This window comes from Spinacia oleracea, chromosome 4 (genome assembly GCF_020520425.1).
Source record: "Spinacia oleracea cultivar Varoflay chromosome 4, BTI_SOV_V1, whole genome shotgun sequence".
NCBI lineage: Eukaryota > Viridiplantae > Streptophyta > Magnoliopsida > Caryophyllales > Amaranthaceae > Spinacia > Spinacia oleracea.
This window is the reverse complement of record NC_079490.1, coordinates 161118325-161137362: the sequence shown is the minus strand read 5'-3', so window position 1 is coordinate 161137362 and position 19038 is coordinate 161118325. Positions and strand designations below refer to the sequence as shown.

General features: G+C 36.4%; 2 protein-coding genes across 2 annotated transcripts; one reads left to right on the top strand and one right to left on the bottom strand.

Moving 5' to 3' along the window:
* Positions 1–527: 527 nt before the first annotated feature.
* LOC110800160 (mannose/glucose-specific lectin) lies at positions 528–5400 on the bottom strand. The gene is made up of 6 exons (XM_022005451.2): positions 5242–5400; positions 4988–5134; positions 2042–2290; positions 1633–1839; positions 1131–1382; positions 528–824 (listed from the first exon to the last, which is right to left on the bottom strand). The coding sequence occupies exons 1-6, from the start codon at positions 5260–5262 to the stop codon at positions 783–785; spliced, it is 918 nt and encodes a 305-aa protein (XP_021861143.1). The 5' UTR covers positions 5263–5400; the 3' UTR covers positions 528–782.
* Positions 5401–14521: 9121 nt separating this feature from the next.
* Positions 14522–15136, top strand: LOC110800161 (uncharacterized). The gene has a single exon (XM_022005452.1). It carries the CDS (start codon positions 14522–14524, stop codon positions 15134–15136), a length of 615 nt encoding a protein of 204 aa, XP_021861144.1.
* The last annotated feature ends 3902 nt before the right edge of the window (positions 15137–19038 follow it).

The window sequence follows — 19038 nt, the reverse complement described above, 5'->3', positions numbered from 1 at the left end:
CGCATAGGCATGGGCTGTGTGACAAGCATTGCTTGCGTTGGTTGCGCAACGGTTATGGCGCGGCAGCAACGCCCGAACCCCCAACATGAGACAAAGAAGCATCACCCTCCTCCAAAAACTTTCAATATCATCCAAAAAAATCCATATCCACTACCACATTGCCATTAGACACAACATTGTAACTAGCCTCTACATTGTTGTCGGAGACCACATTCAATTATGTGTCACTAGCGAACGGAAAATCATTCTCATAATATTTGACATCGGCGTGAGACAAAAATTTCTCTGTTTTCAATTAATGTGATAGGGTGTATATAGAGGAATAGGAAGAACTGTAATGTTTCATATTCATAGAAGACACCTCTTGCACCTTATATAAGGTTAAATACTTCGTATTGCCAAGTGCAATTAGGTTATGCTATTTAATTACTTTTCTAATGCATCTACTACGTGCCAATTGCTATGATCACGTTTTTCTTAAGCCTGTTATGAAAACAATTGTTGAACAATATAGAGTTCAAAATACATTTAGAAGACAGGAATAGTCCGTATTTATTAAGAGTCAAAAGAAATGAAAATAAAGAACAACACAACACTGACTGAAATAAAAAATAGAGAAAAAAAATGCCAAGAGCAACCCAAACACGAGGGCCACTTCTAGCATATGTGGCTTATTGAAAAAAAACACAAAACAAAAAATTAAAAGATGACTCTTTACATATTATCGTCACATAGCAGCATACAGACAATATTCATAGATGTAATATAATGCGTCAACAGCATTAAGCACGTCCATACGGCCCATACTTCTCCACCGTCTTGTACTGAAAAATAAGAAAATAAAAAGATCTTATTAATTAGAATTAAATGTGATAGTAGTATAAATCAAATTCTGTCTTTTCGTTTTTATGATTCATAATTTCATTAGTATAAATATAAGAGTGAATAAGTAATATATTTGTAACCATATTTCAATAGGTTACAATATGACATGTAACCTGTCTTCATTTATAAATCATATTTGTGTAACCAGGACTTTTGATGATAAAAAATATAATGGTAGGGAATTCTATGAAGATAAGCCAGTTTATATACGTACTTATAATTAGTAGTTGTATACTTGGTATTACCTTGTCAGAAATTCCAATTGAATTGAGATATTGTCCATAGTGTCCCTGAAAGCTAAAAATAACACCTTTCAACGGCAGGGGAGTTGAAAAAGGCTTAACATCTGTGGCCTCCTGTGCACGCCCATATGGTCCATATCCATCTGGACGTTTATTGGTATGGATCTTTATCATAGTTATTGCCACGTCCTTTCCAAAGTACTTCCCGTACGATCCGCTTATTTGTGTTATGGTCTCATTGACACCCAAATCAATCTGCATATATGCCACAAATTTATATTTCAGATTATTACATACTACGTATTAACGTACCGGGTTAGAATATATCATGAAATATATCAATCAATGCGTTTTTAAAACTGCTGAATAGAGTCAAGACGAATATCTTTGTACATGTACAACCGGTTATATAATATATTTATAGAATGGCACAACTAAGATTAATAATGAGTTAATTACATGATGAAAATATAGTCTAATATATATTTTGTAGTTAAAAAAGTACCTCGGACGGTGATCCGCCACTGCCACCAAACAATTGTGTAGGGGTAGTTTTTCCAGATTGGTCTGTTATGTCGAATCCAATTCCATCAACAATGTATCCATGACTGATCCTTACTTTGCTAAACCGCTGACCTTCATTAAGCTCAATGGACCAGTTTGGTGAACTTTCACTGTTGCCGTATGGCCCGTATGGGGTAATCATCGTGCGCTGGATAATGAAGAGTAATTATAAATTAACGAAAAACGTCAAATGGTAGTGTTAGTCAAATAAACCAAGCTTATAAGGTAGTAAAATATAATATTTTTCTTTTAAATGTAGGAAAAAACCACTAAACTTAAAAAGTAGTGTTTCACCAAATTTCCTTTAATTAGTACTGAAAACTAAAATGTGTATGGCTCTTAGTTCTTACCTCTGCATTAATTCCAATTGAAGCTAGATATACTCCATAGGATCCGAAAAACCCAACAATGGAACTGTTCAACGGAAGTGGACTTATGAAATCCGTTACACCTTCGGCCCCCTGGGCCCGACCATATGGGCCGTATCCATCTGGGCGTAAATTGGTATGAATCTTCATTGTGGTGATGCATGTCTCCCGATAGTACATCCCGTACGACCCGCTTATATAGGTTATAAATTCGCCGGAACTCAACGGAATCTGCATTACATATATATTTCAACATTACGTACGTGTTTAATGGAGAATACTGAGACCAGCTGGACGAGCGTAGATCTTAATATTTATAGAGTAAATGGGTTTATGTATTAAGGGGGTGTTTGGTATGACATATTTTAACAAAAGAAACGGAAACAAGTAACAATTGCCGTTACTTTTTGTTTGGTTAGTGATGGGAGGTAACAATTACCGTTTCTTAACGGTAACACATACCCCCGCTTTGTTTCCGCTCAAAAACCCAAGGAAACAAAAACCGTTTCCATTGGATCTAACACTCATCAACCTGCCATTCATCCATCTTCAGTACCCTTGATCATCATCATCCACCAACAACATCAATTGAAACGGTTCAAGGGTTGCAGCATTTGATCATCAATGATCATCCACTGATCCACCATCATCATCAACGGATTTCTGGGTTATTTGCGATTGATCTTTTGTTTTCATGATGATGGAACACGATGACGATTGATGGTCGCGATTTGATGTTGATGGTGGATGATGATGATCAAATGTTGATGATAAACGGTCGTGATGATGTATGATGGTAATAGTTGATGATCACGAGTTCGTGAGCCATGATCTGGATTTTGGAAGGTCTGTTGATTTTGATGATGGTTTTTTGTGTGTGTATAATAAGCTGCAAATGAAGATGAATAAAAGAAAAAGGAAAAGATCAAAGAAGAAAATAGATCATCTGGATTTTGGATGGTCTGATGAAGAGAAATACAGAAGAGAGAGTTTGCTTGTAGTTGGAGGAGAGAGAATTATAAAAGTGGAAAGAATCTTGTGATTAACAGTACAAATGTTTTCAATTTTCTTTTCCTTTTTTTAAATTGAAAAAAATATGTATAAATAAATAAAAGTAGTGTTTCCTTTCTATTCCATTCCATTATTAATCATACCAAACGAAAAGAAAGAGAATGTATTATAATTGTTTACATTCCATTATAATACCAAACAACTACTTAAGGTTACACTTTTTATTACCATTTCCCCTTCTTATCAAAATCCTTTCCATTCCATTTCCACTAATCTTACCAAACGCCCCCTAAATGTGAAGTGTGTATTATATTAGGAGTTGAGGAGATAGTATAATGTACTCCCTTTGTCCCTTAATACTTGTACCGTTTAGACTTTTTACACTATTCACATAATTTCACTTTGGCTCTATTTTATTTCTAGTATATGAAAATAAATGTTAGTATATAATATATTGTTGGCTTCATCTTAATATATATTTTCAAAATATTAATATTTTTATAAGTTTTTATAATATGTATTTAAAGATATTGATGGTCAAAGTTGTGCATTGGCAAGCGTGTCTGGTCAAAACGGTGCGAGTATTAAGGGACGTATGGAGTATATACTCAAGAGTTTATCCAAGTGGATGCAACGGTTCAGAGCGTTGCGTTAGACCTAATGCAACGGTATTTTGGCCTAATGCAATGGTCGAGCTAATGCAACAGTCTTTTGGGCTAATGCAACGCCCAAAACCGTTGCATTAACTCGCCCGGTCGAGCAAATTTCGTGGAAAATTGTATGTTGCAACGGGCTAGCTCGATCGGGCGAAGTTTCAAACGGTCTTTTTTTAGCGACTTTGTGACGGTTGCTTTGGATGTAACCGTTGGATATTATTTTCAACGGTGACTTTTCATTAAGAACTCTATATATAGAGTGTTTATGATACATGCATCTAATTTATGATTAACATATCTATCATACTTGCATACACTTGAGAAAACATCTTGCTAATCTTTTCTTAAAAGTGAGACATCTGAGTGTTAAACCCACATTCTTGTTGTATTGATTTTGTGAGAACACACAAGATCAATTGATTTTTCATTGTATCTCACACTACAAGAATTTGTATCTTTAACGACAACCTAATTACGATGGGTCAAAAATCCCGTCGGAAAAGACTTTTGCGACGGGGCTAACAACCAAACAATGACGGGAATAACCGTCGCAGATGTCTTTTACGACGGGTTTACGACAGATTTACGACGGGATTTTCTATTAACGACGGCCCCCTTTTATGACGGGTTCGCGACAAGAAATCCCGTCGTTAATCAACGATTATTGGCCTTTCGCGACGGGATTTCCTGTCGTTAATAGTACAATTTCTTGTAGTGTCAATAGTCCTATCGTCAACCCGATTGTTCTTTTGTGGGTCAATAAAATACTATTAGGAAAACATGTTATTTCGTGATTTGAAGATTTTATATATCCAGCCTCCGTACAATGATATTTCTAACAAAAAATCTGCCCATTATTTCGGGCCGACTTTTTATGCCCATGACCCGCTATTTCGGGCCAAATATAGCAGGCTTTTCTGGCCATTTTCGTGCCGGGCCAAATTTATAACAAAATTTATTATTTTACGTTGTCCAAAGTTAAAGGGTGTATTTTCTTGATAAGTTCGCAAGTTTTTTAAAAAGTTCGGGCCGGTAATTTTCGGGCCTCCCTGCAATGATATTTCTAATAATTTTTCTATATGGTTCGTTAATGAGAATTTATGTAAATGTCTTCAATCAATTGAAGTGAAGCATATCAAGATCCACTTCTAAAGTACAACATACTTTGTATTAAGGCCTACGTATTCGTGAAATTAAAGGGTGTATTTTTAATTCATGAGTCAATTTAAATCATATTTTGTATAAATTTCAAAGCCAATACCTCAGAAAGTGATCCCCCGGGGCCTGAAAACCACTTAACGCCGGAATTACTGTTTTTTACTGTTTCAAACCCAATTCCGTCAACAATGAATCCATGCCTTATCATAACTTTCGTGATCTTCTCACCGTCTTCAAGCTCAAAGGACCACTGGAGAATCCAAAATAAACGCATAGAGTAAATTAGCAAGTAGCTTATCAAGATGCATATGATAAAATTCCAAAACAAAAACAAGGTGTGGACAAAAAATTACATACGTTTGTTAGTTGGTTTGCCATTTCCTTGTTGGTGCGACGAAGCTTGTTACTAACACGAAGTGTTTTTTTGAGCTAGTATAAAATGCAAGATAATGTTTGGTTGCAATGAGGATGATGAAGATAACAGATAGATGTATATATAGAGTAGAGGGTCGGGGGTTGGGAGTAAATACCAGAATAATTGGTAGGGAGCTGAGAACTCGTGTTCGATCGTCCCCCGCAACAACAATTGGGAGGGGATTGGAACCTATCCACCCAAAACTCTCCCCGAATCCAGATTAGCCCTAAGGGTAAACTGGGTGCTAACACCAAGAAAAAAATACCAGAATAATGAGAACGCGGTCACGCGGATTATTTTAGTTTACCCTAACACAAAAACGTACTTTTGTCTTTACGATTTACGAACACATTTTGACAGGAAAAGCGATTCAGTCAAATTTAATCTACTCTGTAGTCTATACATAATTTTTCTATACACAATGTAAACATTAAATATCTTTACTTTTATAATTAAAAAAATTAGAAAACCCTGATATGTTGAAAGTAACATTGAGGTTAATCATACTCCATAATATTTTTGTACAACTACTGTACATACATTTATATATTTATATTTCTTCTGTTCAATACTTCAATAATGTTCTTTATTTGAATTTATTTTTGTTAAAAATCATTCTTTAGGAATATATTCCGTAGAAGATGGACAATTTTTTAAATGTAAAGATCCAATTATAAAAAATAAAAAACATCGATGTTTTTAAAATATGCCGTGAAAAATGTTCAAGGAGACAAGCCAATATCCAGCCCTTGACTGAAGTTCCCATGTTAAACACCATCAACGATCTATCACATACAAGGTCGTTCTTGACTTTTTGGTGGCCTATGGGCGAAATAATAAATTGAGACCCTATATAAATATACATACATCGATCTTGAGGTATGCAGTAAAAAAATCTTTAAATTGGGTTTGTTGGAAAAATGGCTTGTAAAAGTTGTTTTTTTATCGAAAAGAATTAAGTTGGTTTTCACTTAATCACATATACTAACCCGTCTCTAATTAAATTTCCGCATCGTGTACCGTTAAGCATAAATACCAATATTTCAATTCAAACATCGATTACCAAATTAAACAAGCAACACTATAATTCTATAACAGCGAGATATTTGCAAAACTCAAAATCATATGAAAGAAAATATATCAAAGGGAGCATAAAATTGAAACGACAATGACTAATAGTGGATTTTCAAAGAGATAAATTAATTTGGGTACTACAAATCGATTATCTTATCTAAATCCCAAATTAAAACACAAGTTGGATTTAATTAATGTAGGAAAAAAAACATTAGGATTACAAGGGTTGATAAAAATGTTGTGGCTCTCTTTTGTTAGTGTTATGCTTGTTCATACTGGGTAATAAATTTGTCAGGTATTGGTAAAATTTGTACGGAGTAAAGGAAAAATGACAAAAGATGTAAAAAATTAAAAATAAATTAAAAAAATTCTTGCCAGCGCGACCCGCGACCAATTGCAGCAAAAGAATGAGGACTAGCGTTTTAAACCAGCAGGATACCAAATGTATTTGAGATATTTTTGCAACATAGTAAATGTTTTATAATTTCTCTTCCGTCAAGTTCCTTCTTTTTTGTTTTAAAATAAGGGGATTCCTTATTTGAAGGGTAGTAGACTATTCAAGACTTTTGCAGTTCTTTTTTGTTGTAATTTTATTGAATAAAAATAAATAATTCACAAAATAACACGAAAAAATGGTTTTTAGTCTTCAATAAAACTTGAGGAAGGAGTAGATATTTTATTTTGAAGGTATTATAAAATTTCTTTGAAATCGAGAATTAACTTAGGCCCTATTCTTTTGAACTGAACTGAATTGAACTGAACTTAACTTAACTTAACAAAATATATTACCGTAATAAATAATAAATAATAAATAATAAATAATAAATGATAAATGATAAATGATAAATGATAAATGATAAATGATAAATGATAAATGATAAATGATAAATGATAAATGATAAATGATAAATGATAAATGATAAATGATAAATGATAAATAATAAATGATAAATAATAAATAATAAATGATAAATAATAAATAATAAATAATAAATAATAAATATTAAATAATAAATAATAAATAATAAATTATAAATAATACTCCCTCCATTCCTTTTTTATCTTCCTGTTTCTATAAATGTCGTTCCTATTTGATCTCCCTGTTTCTATTTTTGGACATGATTTCTTACCATAAATTTTCCCACCACCCCTTATTTAATTCATTCACATTTCCCCATTCACCCACCCAACCCCATTTTTATGATTTTTTATTACTTTAATAAAAATATCTTCTCTCTCCTTCATTTCTTTATTACTTTTCTTCATTTATTTATTATTTTCTCTTACACCCAATCATTACTCTTACACCCCATCATTACAAGATTTCATTTTCTTATTTTCCACCCAAACATCAAATAGGAAGATCATTTAGGAATGGAGGGAGTAATTAATAATTAATATTTCATATTTAATAATTAATTGTTAATAATTAATAATTAATATTTAATAAATAATGATTAATAATAAATAAATAATAAATAATAAATAATAATAAATAATTAATAAATAATAAATAATAATTAATAATTAATAAATAATAAATAATAAATAATAATTAATAATAAATAATTAATAAATAATAAATAATAAATAATAAATAATAATTAATAATAAATAAATAATAAATAATAAATAATAATTAATAATAAATAAACAAAAATTAATAATAAAAATTGTTAACTAATAACTAAAAAATAATTAATAAATTAATAACTAAATAACTATACAATAAATAATAAAAATCTGTAATTGATTACTAAATAATTACAATAAATGATACATATTAGTAATAATAATAATTCATAGTTAATAACTAAATAATTAATAACTAATAATCCGTAACTAATTAATAAAAATAATAATAAACTATATTAATTATTAATAAATAATTAGTTATAAATAATAATAATAAGTAATATATTAATATAAATATAAATATAAATATAAATAATAAGTAATATAAATAATATAAATATAAATAATAAGTAATACAATAATATAAATAAAAATATAAGTAATATTAATAATAATAATAAATTATTATTATTATTATTATTATTATTATTATTAAATTAAATTGAATTGAATTAAACTGAACTGAATACTCCTGAACTGAACTAAATTGAACTGAACTGCCAAATAAGTCTTGAGACTAAAATTAAACCAAAAAGAACAGGGCCTTATTTTGTGAGATTATTGGGCCTTTTCCTGGTTCCAGGGCGACCGCCCCTCATGCCCTGCCCTAGGGTCGGCCCTGATCACATATTCACATAGACACATCACCGACCGGCTCTCATTTTGTGAAATACCATGTACGAAGTTTTTAATACTCCGTACTGGTATTGTGCACTTATACGAATATTAATTAAAACTATAGAGCTGCCAAAAAAAACTATCGAGAAATTTACTACTCCTTCATTCCTGTAATAATTTAATACGTGCGTTTGCGCGTAGTGTTGGAAAACAAGCTAGGGGTAAATGATTGTGTTTTTAATCGTTTGTGGGAAAGAAAAATTAAAATTAATAGCACAATACTACTTCCATTACATAAAGATTTTTACAATTACTATTTGTATAAATATTAAGACAAAAGTAAAAAAGTTTGTTGAATATAATAAAATGTGGATAAAGTAAGATATATGTGAAAAAGGTGAGTGAGGGTGAGAGAGAATAAAGTAAGAAAAAGTGAGTGAAAAATTGTAATATTGTGGGGGTAAAAAGGGTAATGTAGTAAATTTTCATGTCCAACAATGAAATAAAGCAAAATGTAAAGAATATTATGAAACGGATAAAATAAAAAGTGTGAAGATCATTTTTACAAGTAGGTAGTATAATAAAGAAACAAGTATTTCCATAATTCAATGTCAAAGTATAAAAAATATTAAATGTGATGAGTGGTAATTATTCGAAAACGGCCAAGAGATAAGTTTACGATTATTTAAGAACAAAGAAATTAGTATCGACGTACTCGTGCATTATAGCGACCGTGGTCCATCCGTCCACGGTCCTTGATAATTTCTATGGGGAGAAAATAATCACGGACATAAATATGTGAGAGAAAGAAACCAAATCGATGTACGATTAAACAAGGACACCCTAGTGTAAAGACACCCTAGTGTATGTTTGTCGCATTCTTCATACGATGGGTGAAGGTATATACTCCAAACATTGGTCAGTGACCAGCTAGTTAGTGCGCAAATGAGCAACTTCTTCACATATTTCCTTAATACTAAAAACGTGTTTGAATTGGCATTATCTCACATACAGAGCATTTGTCATTCTTCTCTACGTGACCAATCACATCTGGATCACTCGTTAGGATATCCAAAAGATATCAAACTATGGGCCATGGACATTAAACTTGGTCCATTCGAAAAATATTAGCTTATCAGACGATAAGCTAGCACTTGATCGTAGGAACAATTAAACGAATAAACGTATCTCCAAAAAGTTTGTAGCATAAATTTACATTGTCCTAAAACTGAATTCATCCTGTTGAATTAAAATGCATAATTTGAACTAAAAGTGATTAAAAAAAGTATGAGTGTTAAATACGGGTTTTGGCCGTACCCGTTATCAAGAGAGAGAGTCCACTTAACAAGATCGTAGGAGGTTCCACCTTAAAATCATATGACAATAAGAGGAGTAGCCCCTTGACCTTATTAAGGGATTAACTCTCTCCTCTTTTATCAATGTGATCAGACTCTTAATCTGTGTGAGCTTATGACAAATCAGCAATCCGTGTACTATTATCTTCAAGTGTCAATAAACAAGTCAGCAATGCAGTGATCAACTGAGCTTTGTTGTTGGCTTGGTCTTGATCACGTGTGTTGCCGAGTTGGTTCTGAACTTGTACTCCAATAAACCCTCAAACACATGATTTATTCACTAAAGATTTTCAAATATTTTCATTCAGCAAGTTCCGGATAAATATCAAATTATCAAATTAGATACTTGGGGAAATATCAAACTAATATCCCAAATTTTGTAGCACTAACAAGTATATATATTGTTACTTGATATATTCGAACCTGTGACATATTCGGTACGTATCTTTAGTATTAATTTTTTTTTTGGTGCAAATGAGTCACAAGGGCGGGGATGAGAATCGATCCCAGGATCACCTGGAACCGGGATAGAAACTCTAACCAACTGAGCTATCCATCACTCTCATCTTTAGTATTAATTATGCCAAGACGTTATTGTTGTTTCTTTCGCATAGTTGAAATTAAATAACCCCAATTTTGAATTTTAGGCTTTATAGTTGTAATGTAATGTGGAACTACCTCCGTTCCTAAATGATCTTTATGCTTATTATTTGTACGGTAATTAAGAAATTTTGGTGATACATACTGGCCAATCTAGTAGTTGTTTGCAACCTCTGCTGAACAGCAAGCCAGCAGATGAGCCTGTGTTTTGGAGTGTTCAGACGATTCCACACCATTTTATCCCAGTGAACTTTTGGTTTATCCCCCACCAATTTTTCATAAACTTGCTTGACAGAATAGTGTTGCATTGAACACAATTCAGCATAAGAGAAATGCAGCTTCAACTTCTCCTTAGTGGCACAAACCTTCTTCCAGTACCAACTAGCAGCAACACTAGGTTGATAATCCCACCATACCCGATCCTTTAAATACACAGAGGTCACCCATTTTGTCCAGACATTGGCCTGATTAGTAGCAAGAGACCACACATACTTTCCTATGTTTTCCAAATTCCACAAAAGTACATTCATGAACCCCAAACCACCTGCACTTTTATCCATACAGGTACTGTCCCAAGCTACATTACTTGGTTTCTGACTGAATGGTTTCCCACTCCAAAGAAAAGACCTGCAAATCTTAGCAATTTCCTGCAGCACACACTTAGGGAGAATATAAATCTGGGCCCAATACATATGAAGACTCATAATAACAGAATTAACCAGTTGCACCGTTGCAGTGTAAGAAAGATTTCTAGAGCTCCAAATTCTTATTCTAGTTGTCATTTTTTCAACCAACACCCCACACTGAGCAGCTGAAATCCTCTTTGAGCTAATAGGAACACCCAAATATTGAAATGGAAGATTACTTCTGCTAAAACCAGACACCTCTAAAACTCTTTTCACAACAACTTCAGACATACTATAGCAGTAAATGGAGGATTTAGCTTTATTGGCTTGTAAACCAGAGGAGTCTGAGAACAACTTGAAAGCTTGAAGTAACAAATAAATGGAATGAAATTCCCCTTTGCACCATAGATCAAGTCATCTGCAAAACATAAGTGAGTCAACTGAAGTTGACTACATCTTGGGTGATACTGGAAGTGCTGCAACCCACTCATTTTCTGTAAAATTCTGGACAAGTATTCCATGCAAATGACAAATAATAGGGGGGACATAGGGTCTCCTTGCCTCAAACCCCCTTTTGACTTGAAAAACCCTTGCATTGAATCATTTATCATCAATGAAAACATAGGAGAGGTAACACATTCCATGACAAGCTTGATAAATTGCTCTGGGAAGTCTAAACACACCAGCATTTCTTTGAGAAACTCCCAATCAACTGTGTCATAAGCTTTTTGCAAGTCAATTTTCATCAAGCAACTAGGTTTTACACTCTTCCTACCATACTGCCTCACAAGATCCTGGACTACCATAATATTATGCACAATGAATCTCCCATGAACAAAACCACCCTGGTTCTCCAAAATGAGATCAGGTAGGACTCTCCTTAATCTCCCACACAATACTTTAGTAACACACTTATACAAAGTGTTACAACATGAAATGGGTCTGAAATCACTCACATTCCTAGGACATTTGGTTTTAGGAATAACAGTGATGGCAGTGTGATTTACTTCTTTTAAAAGTTTACCAGAATACAACACATCTAAAACAGCATCAATGATATCAGAACCCACAATTTGCCATGTATCCCTATAAAAGTGGGAACCAAAGCCATCTGGCCCAGGTGCCTTATTACCTTTGATAGAGAACAATGCCACCTTGACTTCTTCAGTAGTGAATGGAGCATTTAAGATTGTCTTATGATCTTCAGAACAAACAGGACCAATCTGAACAACTTGTTGAATCACAGGTTTCCTATGAGCATGAGTGGTGCCAAGGAGATATTTGTAACAAGAGACAAAAGCATCAGACACAGCCACTGGATCATCCTTCCACCCCCCACTCATGTCATGAATAGTATAGACTTGGTTCTGCACATTTCTACTTTTGATACTCTGGTGAAACAGGGCTATGTTCTCATCTCCAGATTTAATCCAGTCAACCTTAGCTTTTTGCTTCAAGAATTCCAGGTAAGCTTTATGCTTAACTCTGTACACATTAGTGGCAAGCAGTTCCTGATCAGCTAAAACCTGATCAGTAGGATTGTGATGCATTGCTTCTTGTGCATTCAACATATCTTGGTATGCACTCAATTCAGTAGCCTGGATATCTGAAAAACCCACCCTATTGAGCTTTTTTAAAGCAGATTGACTTTTTTTAGTTTTCTAGTTACAATATACATTTTACTACCAGTAATAGTAGTATTCCAAGCAGTAGAAATTGAATCATGAAAATCAGGAGAGTTCTTCCACATGGTAAAATACTTGAAAGGCTTCTTCCCTCCCACTACACCAGGTAATACAGTAAGAAGGCCAGGGTAGTGATCAAACTGTTCTTCACTCATAAAAGACACTTCTGCAGAACTATAAACATTCTGCCAAGCCACATTTCCCATAATTCTATCAAGCTTGGAAAAAACTCTAGCTGCACCTTGTTGTTTATTGTTCCAGGTGAACAAGTTGCCTACACTTTTTATATCATTCATTTCACACTCCTGCATGCACTCAACTATTTCTTCCACTTCAGTTTTCCTAACAATACTACCAACCCCCTCATCAGCAGACATGACACAGTTTAGATCCCCACACAAAATCCAGGGACCAAGAACTTTGATGGCCTTCAAATCCCTCCACAACTCTTTCCTCTGAACACTTGTATTAAAGGAATAGATGAAAGTACAATGGAAGCTAAGCTTACCACTTATTGGAGCAACTAAACAATGAAGAAACTGACTAGAAGCAGCCACAATACTTAGAGTAAAACTACCTGGTTTCCAAGCCACCACAATTCTACCTCCTGCATGGAAACTATCATTGGTGGTAAAACACCAATTAGAAAACATCCTTTGGTAAAGAATACTTAAATTGGCACCCTTAACCTTATGTTCTAGAAGGCCTACTAATCCAACCCCATATTTCTGAATGAATCTTCTGATGTCATCCTGTTTGTGAGGAGAGTTAAGCCCCCTAACATTCCAAGAAAGGATTCTATCCATTGGGAGAGGAAGAGTTCCCCCTTCCAGTAATAATATCCACTTGTATAGCAACATCACTACCAACTGACACAGCCAGATTCCCTCCTACTTGATCCTGTTCTGTCAAGACTTCATAAGAATTAACAGTTTGAGTAGGAACAACAGGAGAGGATCTCACTCTAATAGGTATAAGGGCCCTATGAAATCCCTCTTGATCTACTTGAGGTTCAGTAACAACAGAATTAGTCACTGGTTGAGCCACTGGTTGAGTGGTTTTCTGAACCCATCTCCTCATGACACCACCCTTTCTACACTCTGTAGCTACATGACCAACCATCTTACAACTGGAACATATGGTAGGTCTCCATTCATAATGCACTTCCACCTTGACAAGTTCACCATGTTCATCCAAAAATGCCACAAAATCAGGGAGAGTATCCATATATAGGAACTTCCACTAACACCCTTGCAAATTGGATCTTATCCCTATTAGTAGTTGCTTGATCCCTCTTAATGGGAGTTCCAATCTGTTGCACTATTTTGAACAAGGATTTCTCACCTCAGTATTTGAAATTCAATTTCAGCTGAACCCAGATTGGAACCACCCTTATCTCTTCCTTCTCCATGTTCATATCAACTGTCCAAGGTCTAAGCATCAGTGGTTTGTTATCAAAGAAAAAATGCCCTGTCAACACTTTATCCCTCGATTCCATAGACTGAAATCTCACCAGGAACACCCCTTTTTTTAACCATACTCACCTTATCAACCTTCAAATTCCTCCATACTCTCCTAATATACCCCTCCATTACATTCAAAGGAGGCCTAGCCGCTGGGGGCCCAACAATGAGAGGGCAAAAGGATTATGCAAGCCGGTTGGGGCAGGTAATGTTGTCAGGAAAAGTTCCAATGGATCACTTCCCTAAAGTAGAGATTTGTGAAGCCGACAGAGGCAAGATAGCCACTCCCCATGACTATCCCTTGGTTATTGAACTGAAGGTAGCAAACCTCAAAGTAAGGCGTATCTTAGTAGACACGGGGAGTTCGTCAGATATTATCAGTACAGCTTGTCTGAATCGTCTTGAACACGACCCTAAGACGATTGAAAAGATACATTACCCCATCATTGGATTTGGAGGCGGCATAATTCATCCCCAAGGAATCATCACTCTGCCCCTCCGAGTAGAAGGCCGACATCAAAGTAGGAACTTGAACTTCCGATTTCTGATTGTGAAAGACCTCACTGCCTACAATATCATCTTGGGGCTTCCCACTTTAAATCAGACCAAAGCAATGATGGTCACTCATCTTATTCTTATGAAGTATGTCTGTGATAAAGGCCAAGTCTGCACTATTCATGGTGACCAGCAGCTAGCAAGAGATTGTTATCTAACTACACTAAGTCCCGAGGCTTGGGGAGGCAGCAAGACTGATGAAGCCAGAGCAGGATCAAAAAGATAACTAGACGAGATAGAAGATAAAGTCAAGAAAGAAACCTTTATCATTTCCACGTCCCACATGGAGACAAGACGGCCTGAGCCGGTAGGTGGCCATTATGAAATCATCCTTGATGAAGCGCGTCCTAATAGGACGGTGCCTGTAGGGGTCTCTCCTGACGATCAGCTTGGGACACAACTGGTCACCCTCTTGAGAGAGTTCCAGGAAATCTTTGCTTTCACTGTGGAGGAGATGCCGAGCATCGATCCAAGTGTAGCCGTAAACTCAACGTGGATGATTCCTTGAAACCTGTTCGTCAGAAGAAGAGAAATCATGGTGAGGCTAGAAATAAAGCCGCAGCTGAGGAAGTACAGAAGTTATTAGATGCTGGGTTCATACGGCCAAGTCAATATCCAGATTGGGTAGCAAATGTAGTGTTGGTGCCGAAGCGTAATGGATCCTGGAGAATGTGTGTGGACTACACGGATCTAACACAAGGTCTGCCCAAAAGACAGCTTTCCTCTGCCCAAGATAGACCGGTTGGTAGACTCGACGACTGGTCATGCTATGATGTCCTTCATGGATGCCTATTCTGGTTTTCACCAAATTCCTTTATGGCCAGATGATCAGGAGAAAACGTCATTTGTTACTGAGCAAGGCTTGTACTGTTACAAAGTGATGCCGTTTGGCTTAAAGAATGCGCCGGCCACATTTCAGCGTCTAGTCAACACCGTCTTCTCTAATCAGTTGGGACGGAACATTGAGGCCTACATTGATGATATGATAGTAAAAAGCAAGCAACGTGAAGAACACCTGGCTGATCTGAGAGAAACTTTTGAGACACTCCGAAAATATCAGATGAGACTGAATTCGAAGAAATGTGTCTTTGGAGTGACGGCTGGAAAGTTCTTGGGATTCCTAATTGATGAAAGGGGAATTGAGGCCAACCCTGACAAAGTACAAGCAGTGATAGATATGACGTCTCCAAAATCTGTAAAGGAGGTCCAACGTCTGATTGGATGCCTAACAGCCCTGGGACGGTTCTTATCAAGAGCAGGTTATAAGTGTCATTATTTCTTCGGCACAATCAAGAAAAAGAGCAAGTTTGAATGGACTGAATCGGCAGAAATTGCTTTCGTCCGATTAAAGGAACATCTCCACACCTTACCACGACTTGCCAGTCCCCTTCAAGGAGAAACTTTGTATGTATACTTGGCCATCTCCGAGTGGTCCTTGAGTGATGTGCTGTTGACTGAAAGAGAAGGAGTGCAACTCCCCATGTATTTTGTGAGCCACGTCTTGCAGAATGCCGAATTGAGATACCCTCCAATTGAGAAGTTTGCACTTGCACTTTTTATGGCAAGCAAGAAGCTGCGTCCTTACTTTCTGGCACACAAACTGGTGGTATACACAGATCAACCCTTGAAACAACCGCTCACTAAACTAGACGCCGCTGGGCGAATGCTCAAATGGGCAATTGAGTTGAATGCATTTGATATCTCATATGAACCTCGAAAAGCTATCAAGGGGAAAGCATTAGCCGATTTCATTGCAGAAATGACGAGGCCAACTTTTGAAAAGAATGTGGCAACCCGCTGGACGATATATGTAGATGGGTCGTCCACCTAGAACGGATGCGGAGCCGGCATAATATGCCAATCTCCAAACATCTAACAATGAGGTTGAATACGAGGCTCTGCTGGCTGGCATAAAAATGTGCAAAGCTGTCGGAGCTCAAGAAATACTGGCTTTGTTTGACTCACAACTCATTGTAAGTCAAGTAAATGGAGACTATGAGGAAAGAGACCCCAACATGATTAAATACATGCAAGTTGTGCGTCAAGAAATAGAACATTTGAAGAGTTTCGAGGCTAAGCAGATTCCCATAACAGAGAACAATCAGGCCGATGCCCTGTCTAAGCTAGCTAGCTCAGCTTCATGTGATACTCCACGTCATGTGTTTTGGAAAGTGAAAGAAAAACGAAGCATCGAACAAGAGTTATGTGCTCCTGTGGTAGCAATTCTTGACCAGTCGTCAACTTGGATGTACCCTATCATTGCATACAAAGTAGACGGCTCACTTCCAGAAGACTCAAGTCTAGCCGTCAAAATTCAGAAGAAAAGTTCTTGGTTTGAATGGTGGAATGGAGTTTTGTATAAGAAGTTATTTCCAGACCCCTTCTGCAGTGTGTCACTCTTGAGAAAGGGAAGGAAATTCTGGACGACCTACATCAGGGATTATGTAGCTCCCATATCGGAGGAAGAGCTTTAGCTGAAAAATCACTACGAACTGGTTATTACTGGCCCACTCTAAGAGAAGACGCCTTGTCCATGGTGCAGAAGTGTGAAAAGTGCCAACGATTTGCTCATCTCATTCACAGGCCGGCTCACCCTCTCACGCCTATTCTGAGCCCCATTCCGTTTGCCAAGTGGGGGATGGACCTGTTAGGACCATATACATCAGCCCCTGGAGGCCGGTGCTACGTGATTATAGCCGTCGACTACTTCACCAAGTGGGTAGAAGCAGAAGCACTCAAGAATATAAGGACTAGTGATGTAAGGGCGTTTATTTGGAAAAATATTATGACTCGCTTTGGAATACCACAAGCTATCGTCTTTGATAATGGGCCTCAGTTTGAGACGCCTAAGCTGAAGGAATGGTTAGCAGACCACGGCATACACAGCTGCTTTGCTTCTGTAGGATGACCCCAAGCCAATGGCCAGGTCGAAGCATTCAACAAGATAATCTCTGAGGGGATTAAAAAGAAATTGGACGAAGATAAGGGTCTCTGGGCTGATGAGCTGCCAAATGTGTTATGGTCAATTCGCACCACGGCTAAGAACTCCACCGGCGAAACCCCATTCTTGCTAGCCTATGGTGCCGAGGCCGTACTCCTTATAGAAATGTGTGAACCTACGCTGAGGGTCATGCTATATGACGAGAATGCCAATTGGGAAATGATGAAATAGGCCTTGGACTTTTTGCCCGAAGCTAGAGGAAATGCGGCACTAGGCAACAGTTGTACAAGATAAGGATGGCAAGGGAGTACAACAAGAAAGTCTCTAAAAGAGTGCTTAAGGTAGGAGACTTTGTTCTCCGAAAAATGGAGTCTATGGGACGAGCCAATGAGCAGGGCAAGCTGACGCCCACCTGGGAAGGACCCTATGAGATCTATGATGAAGTCAGGGATGGAACCTATCGCATTCAAGACATGCAAGGCCGACCTATTCTGCGCACCTGGAATGCAAACAATCTCAAGAAATATTTTTTCTAAGATGTATTCTGATTTCATCCTTCATTGAAGAATCTGTTTCCTAGAGAATGACCTCTAACGGTCCTGATAGGGTAGTAATCTCTCTTGTAACCAGCTAAATTTGCCTTACAAAGTTATAAATAATACTACTCTACTTGTTTCGTACTATTTATTACTCGCACGTCGAATACTAATTTATCTAACATATGCATGCAAAAAGCCTAATCGAATAAAGGCCTAAGAAGTGGCCCAGATTAGCAACATTTCCAAGCCTAATTGATTGAAGCCTAAGAAGTGGCCCACATTAGCACAAGTATAGGCTGATCACCTATCAAAATTATGGGAATCGTTCTCTTAAAACGAACATTTGTTTCCAAGGCATATAGGACAACTCCTATATGCCGCGGCATAAACCATGCCGCTACTATTTTAAGACGGGGGAAAACCCCCAAAATCAACCATCGTTTTCTCAAAACGAATGTTTATTTTTCCTAGGCAAATAGGACCACTCCTATTTGCCGCGGCATAAAACATGCCTCTTCCATTTTAAGACGGGGGCAAACCCCCAAAAAACAACCATCGTTTTCTTAAAACGAACGTTTATTTTTCCTAGGCAAATAAGACTACTCCTATATGCCGCGGCATAAAACATGCCGCTTCCATTTTAAGACT

What these genes read in the sequence shown, in the direction of transcription:
- LOC110800160 (XM_022005451.2), bottom strand. Translation starts at nt 5,262, where the DNA reads ATGGCAAACCAACTAACAAAC. An exon ending in TGGCAAACCAACTAACAAAC is followed by an intron (nt 5,135 to 5,241) that starts GTATGTAATTTT and finishes TGGATTCTCCAG; the next exon opens with TGGTCCTTTGAGCTTGAAGA. An exon ending in CAATTGGAATTTCTGACAAG is followed by an intron (nt 825 to 1,130) that starts GTAATACCAAGT and finishes CTTATTTTTCAG; the next exon opens with TACAAGACGGTGGAGAAGTA.
- LOC110800161 (XM_022005452.1), top strand. Translation starts at nt 14,522, where the DNA reads ATGAGAGGGCAAAAGGATTATGCAAGCCGGTTGGGGCAGGTAATGTTG.